This window comes from Phoxinus phoxinus (genome assembly GCF_949152265.1).
Source record: "Phoxinus phoxinus genome assembly, chromosome: 24".
In the NCBI taxonomy this organism is placed as follows: domain Eukaryota; kingdom Metazoa; phylum Chordata; class Actinopteri; order Cypriniformes; family Leuciscidae; genus Phoxinus; species Phoxinus phoxinus.
This window is the reverse complement of record NC_136899.1, coordinates 26,048,820-26,076,319: the sequence shown is the minus strand read 5'-3', so window position 1 is coordinate 26,076,319 and position 27,500 is coordinate 26,048,820. Positions and strand designations below refer to the sequence as shown.

Sequence of the window (27,500 nt, the reverse complement as noted above, 5' to 3'; positions counted from 1 at the left end):
GTTGTAGGGAACACACTCGACCCCGTGTGTGTGTGTGTGTGTTGTAGGGAACACACTCGACCTCATGTGTGTGTGTGTGTGAGTGTGTGTTGTAGGGAACACACTCGACCTCATGTGTGTGTGTGTGTGTGTGTTGTAGGGAACACACTCGACCTCATGTGTGTGTGTGTGTGTGTGTTGTAGGGAACACACTCGACCTCATGTGTGTGTGTGTGTGTGTGTTGTAGGGAACACACTCGACCTCGTGTGTGTGTGTGTGTGTGTTGTAGGGAACACACTCGACCTCATGTGTGTGTGTGTGTGTTGTAGGGAACACACTCGACCTCATGTGTGTGTGTGTGTGTGTGTGTTGTAGGGAACACACTCGACCTCATGTGTGTGTGTGTGTGTGTGTTGTAGGGAACACACTCGACCTCATGTGTGTGTGTGTGTGTGTGTTGTAGGGAACACACTCGACCTCCTGTGTGTGTGTGTGTGTGTGTGTGTTGTAGGGAACACACTCGACCTCATGTGTGTGTGTGTGTGTGTGTTGTAGGGAACACACTCGACCTCATGTGTGTGTGTGTGTGTGTGTTGTATGGAACACACTCGACCTCATGTGTGTGTGTGTGTGTGTGTGTTGTAGGGAACACACTCGACCTCATGTGTGTGTGTGTGTGTGTGTGTGTGTGTGTGTGTGTGTGTGTTGTAGGGAACACACTCGACCTCATGTGTGTGTGTGTGTGTGTGTTGTAGGGAACACACTCGACCTCGTGTGTGTGTGTGTGTGTGTGTGTGTGTCGTAGGGAACACACTCGACCTCATGTGTGTGTGTGTGTGTCGTAGGGAACACACTCGACCTTATGTGTGTGTGTGTGTGTGTGTCGTAGGGAACACACTCGACCTCATGTGTGTGTGTGTGTGTGTGTCGTAGGGAACACACTCGACCTCATGTGTGTGTGTGTGTGTCGTAGGGAACACACTCGACCTCATGTGTGTGTGTGTGTGTCGTAGGGAACACACTCGACCTCATGTGTGTGTGTGTGTGTTGTAGGGAACACACTCGACCTCATGTGTGTGTGTGTGTGTGTGTTGTAGGGAACACACTCGACCTCATGTGTGTGTGTGTGTGTGTGTGTGTGTGTCGTAGGGAACACACTCGACCTCATGTGTGTGTGTGTGTGTCGTAGGGAACACACTCGACCTCATGTGTGTGTGTGTGTGTGTGTGTCGTAGGGAACACACTCGACCTCATGTGTGTGTGTGTGTGTGTGTGTCGTAGGGAACACACTCGACCTCATGTGTGTGTGTGTGTGTGTGTGTGTCGTAGGGAACACACTCGACCTCATGTGTGTGTGTGTGTGTGTGTGTGTGTGTGTTGTAGGGAACACACTCGACCTCATGTGTGTGTGTGTGTGTCGTAGGGAACACACTCGACCTCATGTGTGTGTGTGTGTGTCGTAGGGAACACACTCGACCTCATGTGTGTGTGTGTGTGTGTGTGTGTGTCGTAGGGAACACACTCGACCTCATGTGTGTGTGTGTGTGTCGTAGGGAACACACTCGACCTCATGTGTGTGTGTGTGTGTCGTAGGGAACACACTCGACCTCATGTGTGTGTGTGTGTGTGTTGTAGGGAACACACTCGACCTCATGTGTGTGTGTGTGTGTGTGTTGTAGGGAACACACTCGACCTCATGTGTGTGTGTGTGTGTGTGTCGTAGGGAACACACTCGACCTCATGTGTGTGTGTGTGTGTCGTAGGGAACACACTCGACCTCATGTGTGTGTGTGTGTGTGTGTGTCGTAGGGAACACACTCGACCTCATGTGTGTGTGTGTGTGTCGTAGGGAACACACTCGACCTCATGTGTGTGTGTGTGTGTGTGTGTGTGTCGTAGGGAACACACTCGACCTCATGTGTGTGTGTGTGTGTCGTAGGGAACACACTCGACCTCATGTGTGTGTGTGTGTGTGTGTGTCGTAGGGAACACACTCGACCTCATGTGTGTGTGTGTGTGTGTGTGTGTGTTGTAGGGAACACACTCGACCTCATGTGTGTGTGTGTGTGTGTGTGTGTGTGTGTTGTAGGGAACACACTCGACCTTGTGTGTGTGTGTGTGTGTGTGTCGTAGGGAACACACTCGACCTCATGTGTGTGTGTGTGTGTCGTAGGGAACACACTCGACCTCATGTGTGTGTGTGTGTGTGTGTGTGTGTTGTAGGGAACACACTCGACCTCATGTGTGTGTGTGTGTGTGTGTGTGTGTGTGTGTGTTGTAGGGAACACACTCGACCTCGTGTGTGTGTGTGTGTGTGTGTGTGTCGTAGGGAACACACTCGACCTCATGTGTGTGTGTGTGTGTTGTAGGGAACACACTCGACCTCGTGTGTGTGTGTGTGTGTGTGTGTGTCGTAGGGAACACACTCGACCTCATGTGTGTGTGTGTGTGTGTGTGTGTGTCGTAGGGAACACACTCGACCTCATGTGTGTGTGTGTGTGTCGTAGGGAACACACTCGACCTCATGTGTGTGTGTGTGTGTCGTAGGGAACACACTCGACCTCATGTGTGTGTGTGTGTGTTGTAGGGAACACACTCGACCTCATGTGTGTGTGTGTGTGTGTGTTGTAGGGAACACACTCGACCTCATGTGTGTGTGTGTGTGTGTGTGTGTGTCGTAGGGAACACACTCGACCTCATGTGTGTGTGTGTGTGTCGTAGGGAACACACTCGACCTCATGTGTGTGTGTGTGTGTGTGTGTCGTAGGGAACACACTCGACCTCATGTGTGTGTGTGTGTGTCGTAGGGAACACACTCGACCTCATGTGTGTGTGTGTGTGTGTGTGTGTGTCGTAGGGAACACACTCGACCTCATGTGTGTGTGTGTGTGTCGTAGGGAACACACTCGACCTCATGTGTGTGTGTGTGTGTGTGTGTCGTAGGGAACACACTCGACCTCATGTGTGTGTGTGTGTGTGTGTGTGTGTGTGTTGTAGGGAACACACTCGACCTCATGTGTGTGTGTGTGTGTCGTAGGGAACACACTCGACCTCATGTGTGTGTGTGTGTGTCGTAGGGAACACACTCGACCTCATGTGTGTGTGTGTGTGTGTGTGTGTGTCGTAGGGAACACACTCGACCTCATGTGTGTGTGTGTGTGTCGTAGGGAACACACTCGACCTCATGTGTGTGTGTGTGTGTCGTAGGGAACACACTCGACCTCATGTGTGTGTGTGTGTGTGTTGTAGGGAACACACTCGACCTCATGTGTGTGTGTGTGTGTGTGTGTGTGTGTTGTAGGGAACACACTCGACCTCATGTGTGTGTGTGTGTGTGTGTGTCGTAGGGAACACACTCGACCTCATGTGTGTGTGTGTGTGTCGTAGGGAACACACTCGACCTCATGTGTGTGTGTGTGTGTGTGTGTCGTAGGGAACACACTCGACCTCATGTGTGTGTGTGTGTGTGTGTGTCGTAGGGAACACACTCGACCTCATGTGTGTGTGTGTGTGTGTGTGTGTGTGTGTCGTAGGGAACACACTCGACCTCATGTGTGTGTGTGTGTGTCGTAGGGAACACACTCGACCTCATGTGTGTGTGTGTGTGTGTGTGTCGTAGGGAACACACTCGACCTCATGTGTGTGTGTGTGTGTGTGTGTGTGTGTGTGTGTGTCGTAGGGAACACACTCGACCTGATGTCCAGAAGAGTTGTGGCCGCCGGGACTCGTGAGATCGCGGACTATGTGGTGAAGCAGCTTCAGCCTATAAACTACGGGCGTGACGACAGTGACCCCGACAACCTGGCCCTGACCTCTGACCCCTGACCCCATCCTATTACCTCAGAACACACAGCGCTATATCCACATGTGTGAGCATCCTGAGGTCACGCAGATAAAGTTCATCACTGGAGCCTCTAGCACTCTTCATCCACAGTAATGTGCGCTCTGATCCTCATGCCCTGCGGAGGCTTTCCACACGAACATAACACGTGTGATTTCATAATGGAAGATCTGCAGCTGGTTATGAACGCTTATGACCTGAGTTTAAATCTTTTACAGTCGTGAAATCAGATCATCACTCAGGAATCATGGAAGAAATAACAGGAATAATGTTCAAATAATCATGAAATAACTGAGCATTAATTCTATATACAAACACTGCTAAAGCTCCTTTCTCACTCAGTGTTTTTATCTCGAGCTACGGATTAAGATATTAGACCTTGTTCTAGAGGATACATGTAAACACACACACACACACGTTTAGATGAAAAACATGACGAATGCAGTGAAAGAATCCACTTCTACACGTTCATACAGTTAAATCATGTGACGCAGTTGATATTAGGGTCACATTAGGGTCATATTAGGGTCACATTAGGGTCATATTAGGGTCACATTATGGTCACATTAGGGTCATATCATGGTCATATTAGGGTCACATTATGGTCATATTAGGGTCACATTATGGTCATATTAGGGTCACATTATGGTCATATTAGGGTCACATTATGGTCATATTAGGGTCACATTAGGGTCACATTATGGTCACATTATGGTCATATTAGGGTCACATTATGGTCATATCATGGTCATATTAGGGTCACATTATGGTCATATTAGGGTCACATTATGGTCATATTAGGGTCACATTAGGGTCATATTAGGGTCACATTATGGTCATATCATGGTCATATTAGGGTCACATTATGGTCACATTAGGGTCATATTAGGGTCACATTAGGGTCACATTATGGTCACATTAGGGTCACATTATGGTCATATTAGGGTCACATTATGGTCATATTAGGGTCACATTATGGTCATATTAGGGTCACATTATGGTCATATCATGGTCATATTAGGGTCACATTATGGTCATATTAGGGTCACATTAGGGTGACATTAGGGTCATATTAGGGTCACATTAGGGTCATATTATGGTCATATTAGGGTCATATTATGGTCACATTATGGTCACATTAAGGTCACATGGTCACATTATGGTCATATTAGGGTCACATTAGGGTCACATTATGGTCACATTATGGTCACATTATGGTCACATTATGGTCATATTAGGGTCACATTATGGTCATATTAGGGTCACATTAGGGTCACATTATGGTCACATTAGGGTCATATTAGGGTCACATTATGGTCATATTATGGTCACATTAGGGTCATATTAGGGTCACATTATGGTCATATTAGGGTCACATTATGGTCATATTAGGGTCACATTATGGTCATATTAGGGTCACATTATGGTCATATTAGGGTCACATTATGGTCACATTAGGGTCATATTAGGGTCATATTAGGGTCACATTAGGGTCACATTAGGGTCACATTATGGTCATATTATGGTCACATTAGGGTCATATTAGGGTCACATTATGGTCATTTTAGGGTCACATTATGGTCATATTAGGGTCACATTATGGTCATATTAGGGTCACATTATGGTCATATTAGGGTCACATTATGGTCATATTAGGGTCACATTAGGGTCACATTATGGTCACATTAGGGTCATATTAGGGTCACATTATGGTCATATTATGGTCACATTAGGGTCATATTAGGGTCATATTAGCGTCATTAGGGTCACATTATGGTCATATTATGGTCACATTATGGTCACATTATGGTCATATTAGGGTCACATTATGGTCATATTAGGGTCACATTATGGTCATATTAGGGTCATATTATGTTCATATTAGGGTCACATTATGTTCATATTTGGGTCACATTATGGTCATATTAGGGTCACATTATGGTCATATTAGGGTCACATTATGGTCATATTAGGGTCACATTATGACTCAAACTAAACAAATCCTTGTGTTTGTTCCTGAAACTCACTGCCGTTAAACCTGTATTTTACATTTCTGATGTTTTCTAATGCCGGATGATCTATAGATATAACAGTTGTTGTATAAATACATAAAGATGTGGGTTTTATAGTTTCTCCTGCCGTGTGGATCACTTTTAAATCAGGGGAACTTTCCTCTAGTATGATGACCAATTAAAAGCATACGATGAAATCAATGCTGTCCAGTTATTATTCACTCCATATTATAACCATATTCACTTTATTATGATTGTGTAATTTGTGTGCATATTGTATTCCTTAATTTGTGGGCAAAAGCAGAGGACTTTTCTCCAGATTCAAATGTTATATTTCTCAGTAATTGATCCTCATTAGTCTAATAACAGTTAGTTATGCGGTGGTTCAGCTTTGTTAAAGCATTGCTTCACATTTACTTGGAATAGAATAGATATTTTTGATTTCATTATTGAGTTGGATCTCTTTAAGCCACGGCTCCAGCTGTCTGTTCGTATGCAAGAGCTCTTGGAAATGAAATATAAAGCTGAAATTTGGCAAATTCAATTGAATTTTATTCCCACATTCAGTCAAGCCACAGTGCGTTTAGATCCGGAAAGATCTCCATTCTTCTGGAAAGACTTGGAGCTGCCAGCTTTAATCTTTAGTTAACAGAGCAGTTATGTTGTCCCTCACAGTTATGAGTTCCCTTCTTCTAACCCGATCACAGTCCAGCAAAACATCAACATTAATATTAACATTAACAAACTCTATATTGTTTCACATTTGGCTTTATCTGAGCTCTTGCTTTTTATCTTTGAAAGAAAAAATAGCTGATGATTGACAATAATATATATATATATATATATGTATATATATATATATATATATACACACACACACTGGCGTGCAAAAGTTTGGGATTAAATTAAGTCTCTTCTGCTCACCAAGGCTTCATTTATTTAATTAATATTAAACTTCAATATTGTGAAATATTTCTACAATGTAAAACCGCTGTTTTCTATGTGAATATATAGTATAGTGTAATTTATTCCTGCTGTGATCAAAGCTGAATATGGAGAACAAAAGCACTAATGTACGGTCTACATGTGAGTAGAAATGCTAGTAAATGGTCTTTCACAAAAAAATTATTCAACAGTTTATTTTTATTTAATAGTAAATAGTTTACATCATAGACGTTTCTGCATTACCACCTATTTATAGACATCGAATCAAAGAGATATTGTGAAGTTGTGTAATGACCCAGTGTGACTGCTCAGCAGGGGGCGCTATTATACTTATACAGTTATTACAAATATTACTTAACAAACTCGACAAACGCATCATGAAATGACATATTTGACGATAAAATATATTAAAAAATATAAATGTATATAATTTAATAATGAAATAAAAAACATTTAAATGTATCTTTGGTTACATTTTTATGATAAACTACATTTTCTTTTTTCAGTCTTTCTTTGTAATAAATAAATAAAATAGTGAGAAATGCGATTTTTTTTTTTTTTTTTTTTTTTTTGTGACGTGATTCTACAACTTCTCGTTGTTATTCCACAAGTTTCCTGTATAAAGTCGTGCACGAGCAGTTTTTCTCGCGTCTCCGGGACTAACACACACACACACACACACACACACACACACACACACACACACACCTCTTCATCAGTGCTCGAGTCCTGCTGGAGTTATTCGTCATTTGCAGGGTGGTCCTTCAGGCTGTTCATTGAGGAGGAGAAAAAGTGAGTCCAGATGCCAGTGTGCGCACAGCTGTGCCGCGTAAACGCGCGTTAAACGCTCCAGAACTGAGAACAACGCGAGCGAACGCCTTTAACAATCGCAGAGGACTGTGAAATATCACGCCACGCAGTTCTGGAGGAAACCCAACAAACTTGGAGCGAATAAATATGCAACTTGTTGATGTTTCGCAGCGCGCGTGAAGCACCATGATCTCTCCTGTCAACAGGTAAGAGCAAAACCCAGTTTGGAGACGAGCAAAACCCAGTTTGGAGACGAGCAAAACCCAGTTTGGAGAAGAGGAAAACATGTCTGAGGAGAACTGAAGCAGACCTTCGGGATTATCTGGACTTTAAACTTCTTCACGCTCATGTTTACCGTGTGGACTATAGACTGATCCAGGATCCGGGATCATGTCCCGCGGCCGAAGCCGACAGAAAGACTGGACTTGGAGAGATTTGTGAATTGTGATTGAGTTATTATATTATTGTGCTGAGATGATGGCCTCGGAGGTGGTGTGTGGACTCATATTCAGACTCGTTCTCCCAGTGTGCCTCGCTGCAGGTAAGACCAACTAAACGCCAATCAAGACACATTTGGTTTAGATAATAGGTTTATATAACCCATCTAACATTCAAAAAACTAAAATATAATAAAGTATAACTTTTAAATTAAGTAAAGTATAACTTTTAAAATATTAGTAAATCATCTTATTGAAAACTTTTTTTTATGTTCAATTAACTATTTATACTCCTATAGTATACAATGACTAGCAATGATTGTTGATAAGCCAAATTGTAAATATGATTATAAACAGTAACTGGTTTACTAGATGCCTTATTGGACGTGTCTTGTCTTGTTTAATATGCATTTCCATTTTTTATGGTATTAAATCAATACACTTCAAAACTAATGAAGTTCTTCCTCAATATTTGTGTCTTGTTTTCCAGCAAAAATATCTAAGCGTTCTTAAATTAAAATACATTTACTGGAGAAGCAAAATGACTGAAGTTATTAAGTCTTGTTTACTGGGGGGAAAATCACCAAACTTGTGCGTTTATGCATAAAACTAGAACAAATATCCTGGAAAAAAATAAACTTACACGATTATTTTTCTGACCCCATTGGCCAGAAGTTAGCATTAATTAGCTTAACTTTGATTTAAAAATAAATATATATAAATATAAGAATGTTTAGTATATTTATACAATATTTTGTTCTGGAAAAAAGGTAACACTTTACAATAAAGTTGCATTAGTTAGCATGAATTAACAATGAACTGCACTTCTACAGCATTTATTAATCTTAGTTTCAACATTTACTAACACATTATTAAAATCAAAGGTTGTATTTGTTAGCACCGTGAACATGAACACAATGCACAGCTGTATTTATATTAACTAACGGTAACAATGATGAACAAATAGGCTACAGTAACAAATGTATTGCTCGTGGTTCGTTCATTTTATGTTACACTTTTACCACTTTTAGTTAATACATTTCATAATATTAACAAACAAAACCTTATTGTAACGTAGGCTATTACTGGAAAACACGACACAAATAGGCTACTGAGAAAGAACATCATTGTTTGCAGTGTACAGTCATTTTATAAACCAGGCGCTGTCAAAAACACATTGACTATAGATGTATACTGATATTAAAGACAGTTTCACTGATTATGGTCCTCTACTTTCTGGACTGTAATTAATTGAATAAATTAGCATCTAATCATGAGCTTAACTTGCGGTGTGGTCATTAAAAAAGAACACTGCATGTTGAGAGAGTTGAATATGAAGATGAAGGATGAGACGCTTTGAATGCTCCTTTCATCGACGTGGAGAGATAAATGAGCAAAGTTACGAGATCTTGAGGTTAAGAAGTCTTTTAAAAATAGCAGTGAAAGACCCAGCACAACTCAGGACATAACAAGACATGGATTATGATTATATTATGATTGATTCATTGATAGATTTGTGGATTTATAGTGCAAACACAGTTCTCTTACCAGAGACCTGAATCTGAATGACACTTAGTCAACATGTGGCCACATTATTAACTGATGTTTGCTACTCTTACATGAGCATTTACTCTTGTAACATTTTATTGCTATTTTTGCTGGAATGTTTGATGCAGATTTACTTATGAAAAAGCACTGATTTGCGTGCAGTTTTAATATGGTAATGTTTATGCTCCGTTTTGGTTCTGTTCCAGTTTGTTCCCTTAGTGACTGATGATGTTCACCTGTTGTTTATTTATTTATTTAACTCATTAGGTTACTCCTTTGCTGTGTCCCAATTCGCACACTACAAATTAATGCCTCTCAAATTGTATGTTGAAATTATAATTCCAAATATACCAAGATGTCCTGCTTTTTCCAGTTAAAATCCAAAATGCAGATCCATGCAGACCCAAATGGATAATACGAGGAACTACAAACTCAAATAAAAAGTGTTAAAAAACTACAAAATGGCGGACGTGCGAGTCTGCCGGTTGGTTAGATAAAGGGTTTGAGTGATTAATAATCAGTATCTAACCAGCTGAAAATATATTTATTCAATGTTATCCACATTATATTTAATCTGCAACAGCATTGTGAACTTTTATGAAGAGATGTCATTAACTTTTAACTTTCTAAACGGATCATGCACACATGAGTCTCCGTATGACCCGCGACTGCAGATCAGTGTAGGCTACTTCTGCAATTCTCTCAACAGTAGGAAATTAAATTGAATTAAATGTGGAGGATTTTAACTGTGAAAAGATGATTGACAGGGCCGTTTAAACGGTGACAGGACGCAAACTGAAAGGTTTGTTAAAGACGCAACGGAGTAGATAGCCTATAGTTTGTTTGTCCCAAAGCTTGCTTTCTCTTCTGCTACACTCTCATCTACTTTTTTTCTTCAGAAAACAGTATAATATCAGTGGTTTCCCTATGGGTTCATTATTATTAAAACATAGGCCTATTTTCATTCTATTCCTCACGCTTAATTACGGCCACCATGTTCTCGAATATCGCAGTGTTTGTAATTCATCCGTCTTTCCCTGTGATAATCTTTGGTGTAAGAAGAGTAATTCTGCACTCGATGTCTGTCAAACAGCGTGTCTGCTGAAGAGCACGATCTCTTCCGCTCTCTGGTTCCCCAGATCCAACACAGAACCCTTTATTATTGACATTCTCAATCGTCTGGATTGAGTGAAACGCCTTCTTCTCCTCTGTGTCCTGATAGTGTTAAACGCCTGCCGAACATCTGCCTCGTCTGACTCACACACGTCTGTTTTTACAGATAGTGAGGGCTTGAACTTCTTAAGCCTCCTGTCTCGGATCTCTAACAATCGAGCTCTCTGCTTCCCACGACCCACTGGTACGCCAGAAACACCCAGCACTGTTTATTTGTGATAAAACGCCCAGTGGAGTCGAGATCAGAGAGTCGAACAGTCACGCTTCCCTGTTTTACTGAACAGAGCTGCTCCACATCTTCATCTAGTCAGCGGCGATGTGTGTTCCCTATAACACACCAGTGTAGCTCAACCAGTGACCAAGCAATGCTTCAGTGTGTTCAGTGTGTGTGTAAAAGAGCATTAGCAATTACAGACAAAACACTTCAGAGAACATGATCAGCTCAAAGTGTTCAAATAATTTGTATAAATGTCACTGGTAGTCACTGTATGAAGAGTTATTGGGTATAATATGTCACAGTTTACTTTATTTTGTTCTCCACACTTACATAAATGAACTATATATATATGTGTGTCCTGCACACACTAGTAAAACATATCACACACAGAGCTGTTCCACATCTTCATCTAGTCAGCGGCGATGGTGTGTTCCCTACGCTAATGATAGGCCGCAAAATTATGTTAAAAATTGCGTCGTGTTTTAATCTAAATCAAAGCTAGCACGACTGGAGCATACTGCTCAAAAATGATCGGGTGGGAGGAAAAACGAACCATACAAGAACTGTAGAGGCTTCTATTTTAAAGCAAGCTAAAAAAAATTGTTTCTGATGATACACACATTTTACTTATGCATTTTAATTTGTTACCATCAGGGAGACGATGCCGGGTCTTGATGTGTAAGTCAACATTTTAAATAGAGATTTTCGAAATTGATGTAGGATGCTGATAGTTTGTATTATTGGAATGTTGTTATATTCTAATTAATGTGTGACTGTGTTGTGTGTGTGATCGAAGTTGAGTGCTGGTGTCCAAGACACATTTCCCAGGAATGGGACAATAAAGTATAAAGTAAAGTAAAGTAAAGTAAAGTAAGCAGGTGTTCCTGTCCACTTTTCCAGCAGCCTAGATTTTTCCCCAGTCATTTTTCCCATATAAAGTCATTGTTAAAGAGTTCATGAACCGAACCAACCAGCTACGAGGAGAATCACTGCAAACTGCAAAAAAAAAAAAGTATTTAAAAATCACTCAAAAAGACAAGACTGTGCACTTAACGTCTTTAATGAGGGAAAATCACTACAAGAATCCCAATAAAGTCAGCATGAAACTGCAGTTGTGCTTCAGGAACAAGAACAAATGTAGGAATTGGAATTCGATGGAATTGATTGGGAGTTTTTTTTGTACCGCACTTTGGTCAACTTTGGTTGTTGGAAAGTGCTTAACAAATAAAGTTGGTATGGTATGATTGGATGGTTGTGGTTCTGGTTTGCTATTGGCTGATCGCATGTGAGTGACAGGTTGAGTTAATTAGGGATGCATGATATATCAGCCATCATATCGGTATCGGCCGATATACGTTCATTTTTAATGTTTTTGTTATCGGCCCAATAAGAAAATTAGGCCGATGTATTAAAGCCAATAAATAATGACACACTTATATGTGCACTTTTTGCCATGATGGTTTTGAATTGCTTGAAATATGATTGGAATCACTTCCAAAAATGAAATACAGTAAAGTGCAGCACAAGTCTGTCATATCGGCTACATAACATCACAATGAGATTATAATTGTGTGCTTGGGACATGACTATTAAAGGTGAGGCTTATGTTTTTGTAATCAGGTTTAAAATTATATACAAATTTGGATTTAAATTTATCAGCCAATATTTCGGCGATCGGCTTTCAAATATAAAGAACTATCGGTTATCGTATCGTCCAAAATGTGCATATCAATGCATCCCTAACATGAATATATCACAATAATGACGTGCACCGATAAATAATTTAGAATAAACATCGCAATATTCCATAAAAATTAAGAATAGCTGGATCTGTTGCAATTCCAGAATGCAGTGCTAAAGAGAAATTCTGGTTATAAATATTTCACAAAAGTTGCATTAAATTATTATGTCCAGATGTATTTCACCCAGTATTTTTGTAATATACTAGCACAAAACAAAACAAAACAAAGGTTGTAGTGTGTGTCAATACAGTAATTTATGATGTTTAATGATGATTATGATGCTGTCTTTTACAGAAGCTCACGATTGGACTTGGATAGAAAGTGTTTTTATTTCATTCTCAAGGATCCGGTTAAGGTCAAATCCTGCTCTTTTGTGAGCCACAGACCTATATTAATATTCACATTAATAGTCTAACTGAAGCATGCTCTCCTCTTTGACCCAAATCAATGATTTAAACTGTTATATCCGTATCACGTTGCCTCATAAACACCGCTTTAAGTGACCGCTGTAAACACTGGACCGCTCGTGGGTGGGACGCCGACGGAGGGGAACGCAGTTTTTAGGTATACATAAATATTTTATTGCACTCCGAGGAAATATTTTGTTTGCTCGTATACAGAAAGTAAACAACAGTTATTTACCTTTATAGAGGATGTGATACACAAAGGTACAACCAAACCTACCAAAAACAGCATCGGTTTGTGCAAATATTTGCGACTGCTTCCTTTTGTATGGCTCTCCTCATCAGAAACAACATGCAAACTTTGCATTATGTTGAATTATTACTTACCATCTGACATTTGGACCATAACAGTGCTTTAATGCGACCCTGCACAGGTAGAAGCGTTTATGTTCACACACACGTGCATACAGTCAAACCAGCATGTATTCAGACTCCTTCAACATTTCTCACATCATCAGTTTATTCACAAAATGGTGATAAAATATGAGCAGAACTCAGTTGATATCTGACAGGTTTTGTCCATCCTTCTGTTAGACTGTCTCTCTCACACACACACACACACACACACACACACACACACACACACACACACACACACACACACACACACTGTTAGACTGTCTCACACATGAATTATGTTGAATATCTGTCAGCTGGTAAATTTAACTACACAATTAGATAATACCAGTTTAGCTCCACCAGTGACCAAGCAATGCTTCATTGTGTTCAGTGTGTGTGTAAAAGAGCATTAGCAGTTACACACACACACTTCAGAGAACATGATCAGCTCAGAGTGTCCGGATCAGTTCTGGTCCCACATGTGTGTAAATGTCACTGGTAGTCTCTGTATGAAGAGTTATTGGGTATAATATCTCACAGTTTACTTTATTTTGCTCTCCTCACTTACATAATGAACTATAGTGTCCTGCACACTCTAGTGAAAAAAATATAATAAACTATATCTGGTGTCTGGATGATGTTGGTTTGACTGTGTGTCTCAGGTAGGGTTGCCACCTTTAGTGTGGCAAAATAATACCACTTTGCCACTTTTTGTGTGCTTTGCGTTGTTTATGATTTTGAGGATGAATTTTGTCCTTGATGTAATTTGATTCTAATCATAATGTAACATTATTGAAAAACTGATTTTTGTCAGTACAAAAAATTTCTCAACTTTGACAAAGTAATTTTTATTGTTATAATTGTGATTTCATAATATGTAGATATGAATCCAACTAAAAACTAGTGAAAATATGTATTTTAGTCAAATAGCAAATGGTGTAGCTCTGCAGCCATCTAAAGTGATGATTTCTTTACTTTTAAAACGGCATTTTCCAAAAGATGGGCAAAAATCTTACACTAAACCATGTCAAATTATCCATATCCATGAACGTTAGAAATGTGGGTCTTTTATAAAGTGCATTTAACTTTTTTTTTTTTTTTTACTGTTTTTGTATAAAAAAAGATGTATTTATTTATTTATATAACCTAAATTAAAAAATATATAATAAATCCTCCTAAAACATAAATCCTAAAAAAAACTATTATGTTGTTTCAAAATTACATTTTGTTGAAACAACACAAGTGTGACTTTCCCCCCCCCAAACTAACAAAAAAAAAAACAGATATTATTCTAATTTATTTAAAAAATTTTGTAGATCTAGAAAGTGTTGTCAACCGTGCAAAGTCTCACGCCATTTGGACAAAGATAATTTTTTATTTATTTCAGCAAACGTCATTTGGGGTCAGAGACCCGAACAGCGCACGAGGGGTTAAACACGTGCCGGTTTACAGCGCATGTTCACGAGACTCAGTCGCTATAGAAACAAAGACGCTAAAATGCAATCACGCAATGAGCTTCTCTACTACGAAATTGATTTCTTTATATTTGCTATTAGTATTATCCATACTGCAAAATCCTTATGTTTTTATTCAACTATATGTGGGCCTAATGTAAAATACGGGACAAATCGCGTCCCTTATTGATTTGATATACGGGACGCCTCATCTTACTTGTAAATACGGGATGATTGCGTATTTTAATGGACGGGTGGCAACCCTAGCTTCAGTATGAGATCTGCTTTAGAGATCCACGGCTTTGTGTTGTTTGTGTTGTTTGAACTGGGGTTTGAACTTAACCCACACATAGTGTTTTGTTAGAGCGCTGCTTCATTCGTGGCTTTGCAGAATTAAAAAGACAGTTTGGAACATTAAAGACGTTGTTGACATATACTGTACACAGTCACGCTCTCATTACGGCTCTATGTTCCTCTAAATGGCCCACTGTGAAGTTACAGAGGACTAGTGCACACATTGACCCGGTGCCTTTAACTCTGGCTCCACTAGCCTTGACTGATTGAAAGCAGACCAGATTTGTTAGCTCAAATAAAACTAAATGTTGTTAAAGTCCAAATTTAAAGACGAAATTGACTTTGAACTATTGGCTATTCCATACAGAGAATGTTAGCAACTACCAATTTCAGAAAACTCGTAATCTAGTTTGTATTCTGATAAAATACAATCCAGGATCATTGGAAAAACGCACCTGTGGTGACAAAATCATATTCACTTTCAAAATGAAATGGTGATTCACTCGGAAATATGACTTTATGGAAATAATGTAAAATGTATTTTTTTGTATTATGTCATTTCTGAATGGTCAAAACGTCGTTTTTTTAATGCTCTAGAAACGTTTTTTTCTTGGTTGTGCGAATGTTAAGGGAACTTTTGAATGTTCTGTAACAAGTGGTAACATTTAAAAAGGTTCCATGAATGATGTAATGATGTTTAGAGAAGATTATTAAAGACCAGGCCACTGTGAATGAGCTTTCTGTTAACGGTACTGGAACGTTAACGTTCATTGACGGAACCGAGAAAGTCCATGCGGATTCCTAGGCCCCCTGAAATCAAAATGTACGTTTTTTAGCCTTTAGTATGAATATGTCAGCCTTATGTTTATGAATAAGCTCCAAAACAATGACAAAATTCACATTTAGGAGATATAAGCATTCAAAAATTAGTCTCTCACTTCCGCTAAAATGGATCAGGGATTTTTATGACATCATCACATCTTCTGTCCAATCAAATGCTCTCTAGAACCTAATGCTCCGCCCCCTACACTGTAAAAAAAATCTGTTAAATTTACGGTAAAATACTGTAGTTGCCAGAAATGTACCGTACAAAATACAGTAGCAACATTTTAAGTTTACAGACTTAACTTCAAATTTACAGTAATAAACCGTATTTCATTATCTGATATAATGTTAATTTACCGACCTATTGAAGTGTTAATATCTGTTTTGTACCATAGTAATACACTGATAATCACCAATCACAGCAGTGATAAGAGTCACATGATCAACCAAATTCCAAAAAATTTATATTAATATAGAAGCTGCACAGTGTCATTCACACAAACACTAAACACCATCATGGTAACACATGACATTTAAGAAATGCAATAAACATTAATTTAACAACATTAAATATAAAATAAAACCCTAGTGTACATAATTGATAAAAAAAACTAAGAACACTTTGAAGAAACAGTAATTCCAACAAAAATACATCAAATGTGAAGTGTCACGCAGGGAATTATGGGAATGTCAATTTACGATTTTTCACTGTAAATTATACAATGAGTTGTTCTTTTTCACTTTCAAAAACTGTAAATTTAACGGTATTTTACTGTAAAATTTAATTAAAAGTACCATTAGATCGATCACAGTTATTTACCGTATATAGTGAGGAAACTTTCTGTTGACCAATTAACAGTTTTTCACTGTAGCATTTTTACAGTATTTTACCGTTAAAATCACGATCATTTACATCTATACACACCACCTGGCCAAAGCGACCGTTGACACGTCACAGAGCATTATGGGTTAGAACAGGGGTCGGCAAGTAACTTTGGCCGCGGGCCAATATTTTGTTTATCCAGTAGATGGCGGGCCAGCTACATGGAATAGGCCTATTCGTTACGGTGAAATCACAAAATATAATGCACACAAACGTGTCCCTACTACTTATATACAACCACTGATGAGCATAATCGGTTTTGATGAAGAAGAAAAAAAGAAAAGAAAAAAACTATACAAATGCAGATTAGAACCCAGAACCTTTCACACACTTCACGAAAGTTCTACCACGGGACCATTTAAGCACACGAGAAGATGCCGCGGATACATCTTACTAAAGATAAATTAAACCCCATGTAGCCTACTATTTAAATCGATTGTTGGACATGTTATTGTACATATATCTGATTTAGCATTGTATTACCAATGGACTGTACCAATACAGTCCAACTTTTGAACTTTATTCCTTTTTTTAAAGTATTATTTATTCGGGACGTACATAGGCTACACACCTAAGGTTAAAAGGAGGTCTGTGCGGGACTGTTTTTTTCCGTACCGCTCCCACAAGGTTCTATTCAGCAACCGCTTAAAATACACTCAGTGTTCACCTGCTTTAAAAATTTAGATCTCGTTTTCAGAATCTCAAATCTCAAAAACAAGTCGTTTTTCATTTTTGGTTTTAATTTGAAAAATAAAAAACGATTGAACGAATGATACACGGCAGTGATGCGCGGGTCAATGTATAAACAACCCGCACCCGACCGACGGTTTCAACTAACCCGCCCGCAACTCGCACCGCAAACAAAAGAAAGAAAATATTGTACCCGACCCGCTTCCTGGCCCGCATATTGGGCCATAGACGTAGGAACTAGGGGTGCGCATTTTTCTGAATGCTGTGTTTTGTAATAAAGGCTTGATTTATTCATTTATTTCGTTTCATTTTCTTAACAATTAAGATGCTGCATGTGTTTATCCAGTCTAATCGAAGTGTGCGTCTCTCCTCCGAATTTCCCAACAAAAATCCCCCCCGCCCCCTCTCAGAAAATACATAAAACTGACATTACTGAGCTATATGCGTTTAAAAGTAGCCTATTAAAATGGCACAATGGCATTGCTCAGTTCAACGTTTTGGGAAATCGGGCATTTTGTCCCGCTTCAGCTCTTATTCAAAAGTTAATAACGCGCTCAACATTTAAATAAGGATTTCCCACTTTCATCTCTGCAGACTGAGCTCGTGCGTCATCCTCGCGCCATGTTATTCAGCCAATAATGTATTTCATAGAACATTATGTCTAGTACTATATAAATTACAAAGGTTTGATTGGCATCTTTATTTCAAACGACCCGACCGACCGCGACCCGAATATCATAAAAAATATTTTTGGTTGACTCGTAACCGCGGGTGACCGCAGGCAGTCGCTCATTTTGGATCAACCCGCGCATCACTGATACACTGTGCCTATTTGTAAACCGTTATAGTAAAAAAAAAAACGGACTTCCAAAATAATCCGGCGGGCCAGAAAATATTGCTGGCGGGCCAGTTTTGGCCCGCGGGCCGCCTGTTGCCGACCCCTGGGTTAGAACGTCACAAAGCATTATGGGTCAGAGATGTGTGTTCGGTTGCTCAAACGCTCGAAGGTTTATCCCGTTTTCCAACCGTACGTTGGTTAAGAATGAAACGGCTAGAATTTATTCACATCTATTGAATCCCGCGTATCATCAGCGCTCGGGTTCGCTTCCATGGTGCTGTCAGTCTGTGAGGGAAACTAAACCCTATTGGCTATTTGAAAAAGGGGGAGGAGCCACTCAATATGTCCCGCCTTCACTTCCTGTTTCAGTGGAAATTACGTCAACGCATCAAAGCTGCAATGCACTTCAGTGGGCCTTTAAAAAGACTGGATTTCGCCCACAAAAATTGGTCAAAACAATGCTAAACGTCTCCAACGCCTCTCCTACAGCGCTCTGCAATCCGTCAGTCATTCACATGCAGAGCCGCAGATGATGGCGGAGAGCGTGGTTTGAGTCATGCTCCATTTAGCCACGGCTTACTCAGACTCTACGGCTTCACTAGCGCTTTGTCTCGCGTCTTTGTGCTTCTTTGTGTCTGACTCCAGGCAGGGAGTCGCCGGTACAGCACACAAAAGCCCTCAGGATTACAGCAACCAATGGAAGAAGTCAAGGAGAATTTGCTAAAACATCAATGGTTTCTTCTGCCGAAAATTAGGTTCATTTGTAATGCAGTTGGCACTCAACTTTATCTCCCATTGAGAAGAAGTTTTAGTTCTGCTTGAGCTAGCCCAGACAGCACAGCGCTGAACGCTAATGATGTCTTGAAGGAGACAGTGGAGATTTCAGCGTAAAGCCGTCCCTGAACCGGCTCTCGTGTTGAGTTTTGATGTTTCCACAGGGCCATTTGTCACAATATAGATCGCATATCAAAGCAGCTCATAGAATAATTGTGTTTTAAAGCTTTCCGTATCATATTCAGCACTGGATCGCGCACATGGCTGCGTTTAATCAGGCTCTACATCATATATATGATGCCATATTTCATTTCCAGAGAGACTCGTCATACACAGGGTGGTTTGAAATGGTCCAAAGCCAATTTTATATTAAATACGTTTTGATCGCCCATGTGTTCCTTCTGGGTGTTGCTTTTTCTTCTCATGCTACATAGTGGGACTATTCATGCAGTTTTATCTTAAACGCTTCCTGTCTGTAATCTGACAGCTCACCCTCTGAAATACACTCGAGTACCTGAAAGGACCTTTTGTGCAACGTTGGCCAACCAAAAACTACATTCAGACTTTTTCTCACCCCGGCAATTAAAGCGAAGCTGCCAGCAGCGGTCCCGCTGTACATCACACCTCGGTCCTGGTGTTCGTGAAGAATAAAGAGGCGGCCATTGTTACTCGAGCCAAGTCCATGCTTTAGTCCTTTCTGGCGCTGTGCATCTGACGCTCTTATATATATATATATTGCTATAGCAAATCATTTGCAATAAGTCTTTGAAGTCATATGATTTCGCTATACTAATACAGCATTGCTCGAGTTCTCTGTTTTTAATTTAAGCTGGGCAACGATTAATCGCATCCAAAATAAAAGTTTGTGTTTACATACGTGTGTGTGCTGTGTATAATTATTTTATATATATATATAAATACACACATGTGCATGAAGGCTATATATGTTTAAAAATATTTGCATGTATATATTTTTATACATAATTTATATTATGTATATAAATATTTTATATTTAAATAAATAAATAAAAAATGCATGTGTGTGTATTAATATATACAAAATAATTATGCACAGCACACACACGTATATTATGTAAACACAAACTTTTATTTTGGATGCGATTAATCAGCACTAGAAAAACTCTCAAATATGGTTCCTATTTTTTAATCCTATAATAATTTTCAATATTATTTTTCCTTTACACTTTAAACTTTTCCTTTAAACTTATTCAACAACCAAAGTTATTATAACATGTTAAGAAGTTGTTGGTATATGTTATGACAATAAAGCTATTTTAAATAACATTTTAAAATTGTTTTATGCATGCAGAACTCATATTAATTGAGAGGCTACACTGAGGCTATGTGTACACGGACACCATCTGAAGAGAAAACGCAAAAGTGGCGTTGCGTTATCACTTTATTCTGCGTTTAGACGAGCGTTATTGGGGGGAAATCTGTGTGCATATGGTGACGCAAAAGTGTGTGAGATTGGATGTAGTGTGCACTCCAGACGGCTAGGTGGCGATGTGGAGCACTGACAGTGAGAGAGACGCTGACACAGTTTGTCATGTTTAATACGGTAAAGCTGCTGCTTTAACCCTCGCTGCTCTTCACGCGTACGCGACGCCTTCACGGTCTAGCAGACTTTTGCGTTTTTACCCTTTAGACGGGAACGCGACAGTGGAGCATTTTTAAGATTTCCACTCTGGAGGGGGGTTTTACTTTTTTGCGTTTTTAAGCCCCAAAAACGCCGTCGCCGTGTAAACGAAAGGCACATCCGATAAAATATTTTTACGTTTTCACCCGCGAGCGTTCTCGTGTAAACAGGGCCTGAATATTTGTAATTTTTCTAATTAAGTTTGCATGACTGGACTTTTAGGGTACGTTTAGACAACGATGTACTAAAAACGTTTTTCCTTTGCGTTTTTCGCGTACAGACGAAAACGATCCCCTTTCACACAGATCCATGAAAACGATTAAAAACGCAGTTTTCTGCTGCCAGGCCACTAGATGGCGATGTCACTTTTTGAAGAACACATAATTGACTGAACACATAATTGACTGAACACATAATGCGCATGATGTCACAGTTTTCACAAATTCATGTTTTTGTAGTTTACACGGAGACAATAACGATATCATGTTCAAAAGTTTGCATTTTTTGGCCCCAAAAACGCCTTTGTTGTGTAAATGAATGGCCTAAATACATAAGTTTTACATTTTTATTTGAAAACTGTCTTGTAAACGGCCCCTTGGAAGGGTTGTGTGTGTGATTTATACTAATGGACTATTTTGAAATATTTTTTCATACGAATGGTTTAGCGGCTGTTTACATAACACCGTTTTCAACTAAAAAACGTGAAACGTTTTTATGTGCTTTGGCCATTCATTTACATGACAACGGCGTTTTGAGCACCTGAAAACGCAAACTTTTAAAAAGCGCACATTTTTTAAACGCTCTCCATGTATACAACAGCGTATTACATGTTCAATCTATAGTGTTTCATCGCCATCTACTGGCATGGCAGCAGAATACAGCACTTTTAGTCGTTTTCGCGGATCCGTGTGAATGGGGATCGCTCTGACAATTATGTCGTCTGTACACGGAAAACTGTACACGTCTGTTTTCTTCTTAGGCCCCATCCACACACTACTGCGTTTTCATTTAGAAACGGAGAAATTTTGCTACGTTTGCACTTCCCGTCAACGGCAAAAACGAAGACCTAAAACGGAGAAGTTTAGAAACGCTGCCGACCCCGTTTTGCGTTTTGAATCTCCGGAGGGCGTTTTAGTGAAGACGGTCAAAACGGAGGACAAAACGCAGAGGCTCACGCTCGGCTCTATGATTGGGTGTCATCAGTCATGGCGTATCCTTCCCTGATTCGTCAGACACCCATCACATGACCCGTTTTCAGTCGTTTTAATGTGGACGGAGATCAATTCTAATACGCAGCTAAAGCGCTGGTGTGGACGGAGATCGTATTCGTTTTAATTCTCCGTTTCTAAACTAAAACGCAGTAGTGTGGATGAGGCCTTAGTTATCTCTGCGTATTAAACTGGAATATGAGAAAATATTGTACAAATTATCTAAAGACATCACTCATACATTCATATAGATTTTGACCTAAAATCCTGGAGTTGAAACCAAAGTGCATGCCCATGTAACCTGTCCAGCAGTAACGGCATCAGATGCAGGTGTGGCCGGCACGTCATCCTCGGGCTTCTGTCAGCTCTGCTGGAGGTTAAACAGCTGCGCTCCTGCCTCGCCTGTGGGTGTGTGTGAAGTGACGAGCGGACGCTGAAGGTTAGCGCTGCTCTGAATGAAGTGTGAAGCCTTTAGTTGCAGAGCGTTCATCTGCAGACAAAACAAACATGCCAGAACCTCCGCTCTTCATGTGTGCATTCACACTTCAGACTCAATGGTTGCTAAATGACAACTTTTGGTGGCTTTACGGCACAATTGCATGATCTTGATATGAACAGACTGCAAAAAACGCTTTTCTTACTTAGTAATCTTGTCTTGTTTCCAGTCCAAATATCCAAAAATTCTTAAATCAAGATGCATTTATGAGTAAAATGCTATAAGATATTATGTCTTGTTTTATTGGGGGGAAAAATCAAAATGAAGTGAGTTTTTGACAAAACAAGCAAAATTATCTGCCAATGGGGATTCATGAATTCAAATGGAAACAAGATTATTTTTAATCAGTCTTGTTTTCCAGTAAAATATGCAAACAATTAATTTGCATGAGATATTGAGGGTTGAGGCAGATAATGTATGTTTATAATATCATTATTGATTTATTTTAATTAGCTGTTGGCACAACCACATATGCATATTCCTTTGAGTTCCTTTGATTTAATTTGTCCATCGTTTAATGTGAATGAATCCGTTATCATCATCCAGCGTTTCCAATCTACTCACGCTCCCATTATGGTTTCTTATAAATGCAATGACTCCGGTTATTCAATGAGCCTTTTTTTTTTTTTTTTTGCATCGTTCTGAGTCATAAACACTATGAGACGAAATATGAAAAGCAAAATGGGTCCTGCATTCGCCTTCCAGCGAACGCCTGGCGAAAGAAGTCATGTTGACAGATATGTTATTTGTGGCAACACAGTAAAGAGAGTTTACTTTATTTTTCAGAAAGCAGTCAGATGAAAGTTATCCAGCACACCATGATCAATCTGAACCATCAGTACAGATGGAGCCGCTGTTACCTGACCCAGTACTGGTTAAATATTAAACGAGGCTTATAAAACATTTTAATAGGCTGTAGACGTAAGCATATTAGATTTATGTTGATTTAACATAATGTACGATGATGGACAATAAAACTACACATGCCTAGTTCATCTTCTCTCACGAAAACACCAATATATAGAGGTTACAGAACTTTAATTTGACCTTTTGTCAAAATATAGACATATTAAATACATATTATATAGAACTTTACAAGGCTGATATTATTCAGTGTAGATATTACATAGGTGTACATATTAGACGCTGAAACGTACAGAGAGTCTCAAAAACAAATGACAACTTTAGAGAGGTAGAAATATTTATGTTCCTTTTTTCCAATTTAGAAGTGAAATCCAAATGAGTAATTCTCACTTTTTATAGAAGTTCATTCTCGTGTTACGCATCACGTTTGAGCTTCTCAAGAACCAATGAGGGTCATTCTCGTGTTACGCAACACGTTTGAGCTTCTCAAGAACCAATGAGGTTCATTCTCGTGTTACTCAGCACGTTTGAGCTTCTCAAGAACCAATGAGGTTCATTCCCGTGTTACGCATCACGTTTGAGCTTCTCAAGAACCAATGAGGTTCATTCTCGTGTTACGCATCACGTTTGAGCTTCTCAAGAACCAATGAGGTTCATTCTCGTGTTACTCAGCACGTTTGAGCTTCTCAAGAACCAATGAGGTTCATTCCCGTGTTACGCATCACGTTTGAGCTTCTCAAGAACCAATGAGGTTCATTCTCGTGTTACGCATCACGTTTGAGCTTCTCAAGAACCAATGAGGTTCATTCCCGTGTTACGCATCACGTTTGAGCTTCTCAAGAACCAATGAGGATCATTCCCGTGTTACGCAACACGTTTGAGCTTCTCAAGAACCAATGAGGTTCATTCCCGTGTTACGCATCACGTTTGAGCTTCTCAAGAACCAATGAGGTTCATTCTCGTGTTACTCAGCACGTTTGAGCTTCTCAAGAACCAATGAGGTTCATTCCCGTGTTACTCATCCCGTTTGAGCTTCTCAAGAACCAATGAGGTTCATTCTCGTGTTACTCAGCACGTTTGAGCTTCTCAAGAACCAATGAGGTTCATTCCCGTGTTACGCATCACGTTTGAGCTTCTCAAGAACCAATGAGGATCATTCCCGTGTTACGCATCCCGTTTGAGCTTCTCAAGAACCAATGAGGTTCATTCTCGTGTTACGCATCACGTTTGAGCTTCTCAAGAACCAATGAGGATCATTCCCGTGTTACGCATCACGTTTGAGCTTCTCAAGAACCAATGAGGATCATTCCCGTGTTACGCATCCCGTTTGAGCTTCTCAAGAACCAATGAGGTTCATTCTCGTGTTACGCATCACGTTTGAGCTTCTCAAGAACCAATGAGGTTCATTCCCGTGTTACGCATCACGTTTGAGCTTCTCAAGAACCAATGAGGATCATTCCCGTGTTACGCATCCCGTTTGAGCTTCTCAAGAACCAATGAGGTTCATTCTCGTGTTACGCATCACGTTTGAGCTTCTCAAGAACCAATGAGGTTCATTCTCGTGTTACGCATCACGTTTGAGCTTCTCAAGAACCAATGAGGTTCATTCCCGTGTTACTCATCCCGTTTGAGCTTCTCAAGAACCAATGAGGTTCATTCTCGTGTTACGCATCACGTTTGAGCTTCTCAAGAACCAATGAGGTTCATTCCTGTGTTACGCATCACGTTTGAGCTTCTCAAGAACCAATGAGGTTCATTCCCGTGTTACGCATCACGTTTGAGCTTCTCAAGAACCAATGAGGATCATTCCCGTGTTACTCATCCCGTTTGAGCTTCCCAAGAACCAATGAGGTTCATTCTCGTGTTACTCATCCCGTTTGAGCTTCTCAAGAACCAATGAGGATCATTCTCGTGTTACTCATCCCGTTTGAGCTTCTCAAGAACCAATGAGGTTCATTCCCGTGTTACTCATCCCGTTTGAGCTTCTCAAGAACCAATGAGGTTCATTCTCGTGTTACTCAGCACGTTTGAGCTTCTCAAGAACCAATGAGGTTCATTCTCGTGTTACTCAGCACGTTTGAGCTTCTCAAGAACCAATGAGGTTCATTCCCGTGTTACGCATCACGTTTGAGCTTCTCAAGAACCAATGAGGTTCATTCTCGTGTTACGCATCACGTTTGAGCTTCTCAAGAACCAATGAGGTTCATTCTCGTGTTACTCAGCACGTTTGAGCTTCTCAAGAACCAATGAGGTTCATTCCCGTGTTACTCAGCACGTTTGAGCTTCTCAAGAACCAATGAGGTTCATTCCCGTGTTACGCATCACGTTTGAGCTTCTCAAGAACCAATGAGGATCATTCCCGTGTTACGCAACACGTTTGAGCTTCTCAAGAACCAATGAGGTTCATTCCCGTGTTACGCATCACGTTTGAGCTTCTCAAGAACCAATGAGGTTCATTCTCGTGTTACTCAGCACGTTTGAGCTTCTCAAGAACCAATGAGGTTCATTCCCGTGTTACTCATCCCGTTTGAGCTTCTCAAGAACCAATGAGGTTCATTCTCGTGTTACTCAGCACGTTTGAGCTTCTCAAGAACCAATGAGGTTCATTCCCGTGTTACGCATCACGTTTGAGCTTCTCAAGAACCAATGAGGATCATTCCCGTGTTACGCAACACGTTTGAGCTTCTCAAGAACCAATGAGGTTCATTCCCGTGTTACGCATCCCGTTTGAGCTTCTCAAGAACCAATGAGGTTCATTCCCGTGTTACGCATCACGTTTGAGCTTCTCAAGAACCAATGAGGTTCATTCTCGTGTTACGCATCACGTTTGAGCTTCTCAAGAACCAATGAGGTTCATTCCCGTGTTACGCATCCCGTTTGAGCTTCTCAAGAACCAATGAGGTTCATTCCCGTGTTACTCATCCCGTTTGAGCTTCTCAAGAACCAATGAGGTTCATTCTCGTGTTACGCATCACGTTTGAGCTTCTCAAGAACCAATGAGGTTCATTCCTGTGTTACGCATCACGTTTGAGCTTCTCAAGAACCAATGAGGTTCATTCCCGTGTTACGCATCACGTTTGAGCTTCTCAAGAACCAATGAGGATCATTCCCGTGTTACTCATCCCGTTTGAGCTTCCCAAGAACCAATGAGGTTCATTCTCGTGTTACTCATCCCGTTTGAGCTTCTCAAGAACCAATGAGGATCATTCTCGTGTTACTCATCCCGTTTGAGCTTCTCAAGAACCAATGAGGTTCATTCCCGTGTTACTCATCCCGTTTGAGCTTCTCAAGAACCAATGAGGTTCATTCTCGTGTTACTCATCCCGTTTGAGCTTCTCAAGAACCAATGAGGTTCATTCCCGTGTTACTCATCCCGTTTGAGCTTCTCAAGAACCAATGAGGTTCATTCTCGTGTTACGCATCACGTTTGAGCTTCTCAAGAACCAATGAGGTTCATTCCCGTGTTACGCATCCCGTTTGAGCTTCCCAAGAACCAATGAGGTTCATTCTCGTGTTACTCATCCCGTTTGAGCTTCTCAAGAACCAATGAGGATCATTCCCGTGTTACTCATCCCGTTTGAGCTTCTCAAGAACCAATGAGGATCATTCCCGTGTTACTCATCCCGTTTGAGCTTCTCAAGAACCAATGAGGTTCATTCTCGTGTTACGCATCACGTTTGAGCTTCTCAAGAACCAATGAGGTTCATTCTCGTGTTACTCATCCCGTTTGAGCTTCCCAAGAACCAATGAGGTTCATTCTCGTGTTACTCATCCCGTTTGAGCTTCTCAAGAACCAATGAGGTTCATTCCCGTGTTACTCATCCCGTTTGAGCTTCTCAAGAACCAATGAGGATCATTCCCGTGTTACTCATCCCGTTTGAGCTTCTCAAGAACCAATGAGGATCATTCCCGTGTTACTCATCCCGTTTGAGCTTCTCAAGAACCAATGAGGATCATTCCCGTGTTACTCATCCCGTTTGAGCTTCTCAAGAACCAATGAGGATCA

General features: G+C 40.2%; 2 protein-coding genes across 2 annotated transcripts in view; both read left to right on the top strand.

The window, feature by feature from the left end:
- Positions 1 to 6,032, top strand: part of impa2 (inositol monophosphatase 2) — a 20,899-nt gene extending 14,867 nt beyond the window's left edge. Inside the window, exons 8-10 of the mRNA XM_079602313.1 lie at positions 3,660 to 5,291; positions 5,368 to 5,641; positions 5,795 to 6,032. Of these exons, the coding sequence (XP_079458439.1) occupies positions 3,660 to 3,805 (146 nt within the window). The 3' untranslated portion in view covers positions 3,806 to 5,291; positions 5,368 to 5,641; positions 5,795 to 6,032. The remainder of the gene's footprint in view (positions 1 to 3,659; positions 5,292 to 5,367; positions 5,642 to 5,794) is intronic.
- A 1,373-nt stretch (positions 6,033 to 7,405) lies between these two features.
- Positions 7,406 to 27,500, top strand: part of piezo2a (piezo-type mechanosensitive ion channel component 2a) — a gene marked incomplete at its 3' end in the record, with an annotated part of 196,524 nt that continues 176,429 nt past the window's right edge. Inside the window, exon 1 of the mRNA XM_079601115.1 lies at positions 7,406 to 8,129. Within this exon, the coding sequence (XP_079457241.1) occupies positions 8,063 to 8,129 (67 nt within the window). The 5' untranslated portion in view covers positions 7,406 to 8,062. The remainder of the gene's footprint in view (positions 8,130 to 27,500) is intronic.